This window comes from Lepeophtheirus salmonis, unplaced genomic scaffold, assembly GCF_016086655.4.
Source record: "Lepeophtheirus salmonis unplaced genomic scaffold, UVic_Lsal_1.4 unplaced_contig_789_pilon, whole genome shotgun sequence".
In the NCBI taxonomy this organism is placed as follows: domain Eukaryota; kingdom Metazoa; phylum Arthropoda; class Copepoda; order Siphonostomatoida; family Caligidae; genus Lepeophtheirus; species Lepeophtheirus salmonis.
In genome coordinates, this window is record NW_027296081.1 from 1 (window position 1) to 5,258 (window position 5,258).

Here is a 5,258-nt window from a genome sequence, read left to right on the forward strand (position 1 = left end):
TTACGTCCATACTCACAGAAAATTAATTTTTTGAAAAAAAAAAAAAAATTCAAATAAATGTTTTGCTCTGCTGAATAATTTGTTACAATAACAAAAACAAGTCCTAATAAAAGAAAAGTTTATTCAGGGTGCAACAGCCGGTCCAGCCCAATCCCTGAGGACGCCTTTGATGGTGTAATCAAATGTTCATCCTTAAAATCGATCTATAACGAATTATTAATGTGGCTGATTCAAAACTAATTAATTTAAATGACAGAATTAGATTGGTCTAACAAAAATGTAGATATAGCATTTCCATACAAAAACTCCTATTTACTTTTGCCTAAAAATTTAGTTCAACCTAAAGGAGGCTGCCCAGAGGTTACAGGTTGGATGAAGGGTCCTATGGAGCATTGTTTTAACATACCTGAAAAGGATTACAATATTCAATTTGAATATGCAAACAAGGAGTGTGAAAACCTTCAAGGAGTCCTGGCCGGCATACATTCTCACAGCGACAATCAATGGCTGTTAAAAAATATTCTAAAAATAAGCAAAAGGAAGAACATTGGTTTGGAGCCTATAAAGCGGGTGTAGAGACGGGTATTAACTATAAATTAGACATTATTTCTAAGAATTTTTATTGAAATTTTTAAAATTAGATTCGTCGTTCCATTGGATTGACTTAGAGCCTTCTTTGGGTGGCTACGTCAATTGGGACTCTTCCAATCGAAATAATATGACGAGTTATGGTGCATTTAATGGTACTTCAGGAAAATGGAGGTTAATTTCGGATGATACACAATTACGAAGTTTTTGTGTAGTGCTCGAAAAGGTATGTATTACAGGAACATAGTAAGCATTCTATGTCTTGTGGTTCCCACGCTACTATATAAACCCTGAATGCGATATCATCCATTGGTTGCAATAAATGTAAATTTTGTCAGAAACTTTTCAATTCGTCACATTTCGACCCGTCTTATTCAAGTTTCCCATAAAAAGGATTTATTTTTGTTTCAGTCAGGCGAAACATTCAAAAGTGATTTCTTAGCTTAATATTAAAGGGTGCTACGAAATTAGTTTTTGCGATAATGAGAGAGTTAGGATGGAGAAGGAGTTTATCGGTAGTGCCAAAAACATAGGTGTATTGCCTTCCCACACTTTTTTAGACAAAGTGGGATATTTCTGTAATAAAATTGTAAAATTGCATAACTATGACGTCATTTTGATATTATCCGCCTCTCCTCCTTGCAAATATTTTCTGGACCTTGCTCCACACATTGTTATAGGATTTTTTATTCGCTTCAAACTTTTTTTTATAAAACAAGAAGAAGAAACTAAGAATCAGTAGGTATTCTTTTATGTAGCAAATTCATTCATGGAGACGTGATCAGAATTTTTTTGAGGGAGAGGCAGTTGAGCTTTTTTTCAAATTTTGATCGATAAGTGTAGGACCATTTTAATCAAATTCAAAATTTGACATATAATTTTCTTTTATAGAAAACAACAAACTTATTTTTTTTCATTTTCGATTTAAAAATCTACAGAAGAGATCTAAATTTGAACGAAAAGAAGTATAAAACTGTAATACTTCTCTACAAAATTTATATTACTAAAAATGATGCGAGTCAAAAGATGAACATATTTTAAATCATCAGAATTCAAGGGGATATTTTATAGCCGCTGAAATGTTGGTGGTCTTTTTCCTCATAGTAGTATCTACAATATTCCTAAGTCATTCTACTCAACTTTGGGGTTATTTTTCACTTAAAGGTAGTGAATTGTTCAGAGCTGAACAACAGGTAATTTGAGTTCAACTAATCAACGTCCAGAACACTAATAAGGGGAATAACTAAAAAAATTAACTCTGACAAATAAAATTCATACTTTTTTAGTGGTGAGCTATAAATAATATCGTGCAAAATAATATCCCTTTTATAAAAATTCCTATGGTGGTTGAAGCATGACCTACCGGGTATATAAAAAAATGAAAGTGGTCATCCTGAAAAGTGGAAGAATGTTTAGGAGCAGAGCATCTTTACCTCTCATGTAAGCCTACTCTAAATCAAACAAGGGCTTAGAATAATAACTAATTCTGATAGTTAGGTTTTTTTTTTTTTTTTTTTTTGTTGTCAAATTGAAGAATGAATTTTCTTTTCTTTTACTAAGGTGGCGAATTTCTAGCCCTGCCCAATGTCCTTTCGTCCTTACCAAACTCCCACTTTCTTGACATTGGGATTTTATGTGTCATCGAGAGGAAGGACTGTGTTCCCTTCCAGGTGATATACTTGGAATTGAGAGAATATCATATCTAAGATAAAGGTCGATGTTGTTTCTCAATTCCATTTTGAGTCTAACAAGGACTTACAATTATTACTCTGCACAAATCCTTAAAGTTAATCTCCGTCTTTTACGAAAACTTCATTTTCTACTACATTAAATTATATTCAAACCCTGATTAAAAATTTTGGTGTTCTCATAAAAGACAGAGAGGATTATCTGTTGGAGTTGCAAGTCCTTGTTGGACTCAAAACAGAATTTGGAAATTGGCATGATAGTAAGTAAGTCTTGCCAATGTGCTTGTTTATTTCCTTCTCTCCCTCCTACATTGTAACAGCTTATCCTAATTGATCTAAGTAATGTCACGACAGCAAAATGAAAAAATAAATGAATTATACTCTTCAGAAAGCCAACTAGGAAACAAATATCTTATGAGTTAAGTTCATATTTTAAACAACGTTTGAGAACCTCAGTCAACTCTGCTCTTACAGTGAAATACAACATTCTAAAACAGTAATTTAGTGTAAGATTCATATTGCATATCAATAATATTTCAAGTACTAACTACCATACAAATTTTGAGCTCTCTCAGTAGGAAAGAGAATCAATTTATGGTATTTTAGCGATGCATTAAATACATTTTAACGATTTTTTTTTTTTTTTTTTTTTTTTTTTTTTTTTTTTTTTTTTTTTTTATAGAATACGTATTCAATTTCATTTTTAATTTAGAGTTTTCTAGCTTTTTTCTAATGTCATCTTTATCTTATTTTACTAGTTGTACCAACATCACCTCCAAAACCCTCAACAACAACGACCACTACTACTCTTGATCCCAGTGACGACAATTCAAATACAAGTACTAGTTACATATGTTCAATAACTATATAAATCTTTGAATATTAATTTTCATATTATGATATTTTAAACAGAATTACATTCTGGAGGGATTGCCGGGATCGTAATTGGAATAATTTTAGGTATGGTCCTGGTTATTGGAGTCATTTACGTAGCTTTGCGTCCAAAGTTCCCAAATATTCCACTTTTATTTCGAAGATCATCACCAAAACTTCAAAAAAATGTTGCATTTGACAATATGACATATTCAACTAGTAAGGAATTAACCCGTTCTTCCGTTCATATCTGAAAAATTTTCGTACAAAACGCTGATTAGGATCAAGGGTGTCCTGCAAGTTTATATTTCGGGAGGAGGGGTTAGTTTTGAAATTTTTTGAAAAAAAAATTAAAATCCCTTAGCTGTTCACAAAAAAAAAAATTTGACAGAAAAGTAGTGCAAAAACCTACAGCTACTTACAAAAAATCAAAAAGTATATTTCAGATAAAAATTTTAACAATCCAGAGCTGTTTAAAAAATTCGCTTTAATTAATTAAATAATTATTAAATTCATAGTAATAATTATTAATTTTTCAAAAAATAATAAAAAAAAATTGAATAATTGAACGAAATATTAAATTTTCTTGCAAAAAAAGCAAGAATTCCTTTACTTGGGAAAGATACAGCCCGTCCAACCCACCCCTGCGGACACCCTTGAGAATAAAAAGGAATCTCCGTGCGGTTGAACAATAATAAAAAGAGCGAAGAAAGGAACGACTGATGCTCTAAAATCAACCGACAGCATGAACGGGCCTTAAATTATCCTAAATGCCCCAGCCTATTTTTTATATTTATTGAATTCCTTTGTTTTGATTAGGCTCGGAAAGTGTGGTAACGAGTATCAGTGAAAATATGACCAATGAATGATGCCTAAATCTTTCCTATATCTAGAGTTGTCATCTTGAAATGGTCAACATCAATTTATTAGAAATAATATATAATTTTTTTGTAAAATCATTATAATTTGTATTTATAATAGAATAGCATAAATTATTGAATGTTACATTATTATATTCAAGCATTTTTTGTTTATTGCATTCATTATTTAATTAACATTTGTTCTTCTAAATGTACTTAAAATAAAAATAAATATGATTGCCTCTCAAAAATAAATCATTCAAATAAAATCATAAGAGTATACTATTTTTTGGTTTATTATAATAAAGTTTTATATAATTCTGGTAATTGAAAACCTTCAACTGCAATAGGTTAAGCCTTTCTTTAAAAAAATCAAATTTCTAGAACATAATTACGGTTCAGTCATATTTGGACGTGAAATAACTATATGGATCTTCTTCTTTTTTTTTTCACCAGGAAGGTCTTTCGTTTTTTTTAATGCTTTAAATACACACATACGACACAAATTTTATTTATATATATGCAATATCTTGATTTGCATTTATTACTATTATTATTATTTAAAAAAAAAAAACATTGTCATCAAGTCATCAAATAGGAAGTTTTTTCTTCTTCTAGTCTTTTTATTATCTATGCTTCTAAGAAATTATGCAAACCAGTGTAGAATAGGAATGTTAAAAGAAGTGAACCCAAAATAAACATGGTAATTACAATGTTACTCTAATTTTAGTTCATCAGTATCAGATAATGTATGTCAAGTCACGAGCTATATTAATATTTCTTCTACAGAGAAAACATTTCAAAACTGAAATAAAAAAGTTTGTGATGAAAAACTTGCGTAGATAAAATTTTTAAACTTGCAATTGCTACAAACATTACCTTTAACATTTTACAAGAAGTCAATAATAAAAAAGTAGCAAAAGTAACGTTTAGATGTGAAAGTTAGGAGTCATCTATTTGTCAAAGGAACTATAATATATAGAATCTAAATCTTTAATAGATAATTAAAAGAGATCGATGGAAGGGTTATCTTCCTGGAAGATGTATTAAATGTAGCACGTGGCTTGAAAAAGATTTTTGATTCTATTGAAATAAAAATGTTGTAATCTTGTATAAAGACAATTAGGTTTTGCCATTTGATTTTTAACAATAAGAAATACAATTTCCCCTATATCAGGCTAATTGATTGACCCATGGTCCACTCCAGATATATGTAGATCTCAGTACAAGGTTCATTGATCATTTGTCC

General features: G+C 30.1%; 1 protein-coding gene across 1 annotated transcript; it reads left to right on the top strand.

Annotated features, from left to right (window-relative positions):
* Positions 1–331: 331 nt before the first annotated feature.
* Positions 332–4,190, top strand: LOC121127839 (uncharacterized). The gene is made up of 5 exons (XM_071893971.1): positions 332–582; positions 642–814; positions 3,035–3,115; positions 3,189–3,368; positions 3,969–4,190. Exons 1-4 carry the CDS (start codon positions 504–506, stop codon positions 3,219–3,221), a joined length of 366 nt encoding a protein of 121 aa, XP_071750072.1. The 5' UTR covers positions 332–503; the 3' UTR covers positions 3,222–3,368; positions 3,969–4,190.
* The last annotated feature ends 1,068 nt before the right edge of the window (positions 4,191–5,258 follow it).

Excerpts from the sequence above, each read along its gene's own strand:
- LOC121127839 (XM_071893971.1), top strand. The coding sequence starts at position 504 with ATGGCTGTTAAAAAATATTCTAAAAATAAGCAAAAGGAAGAACATTGG. Across the intron at positions 583-641 it reads TAAAGCGGGTGTAGAGACGG|ATTCGTCGTTCCATTGGATT; the intron begins GTATTAACTATA and ends TTTTAAAATTAG. Across the intron at positions 3,116-3,188 it reads TGACGACAATTCAAATACAA|AATTACATTCTGGAGGGATT; the intron begins GTACTAGTTACA and ends TATTTTAAACAG.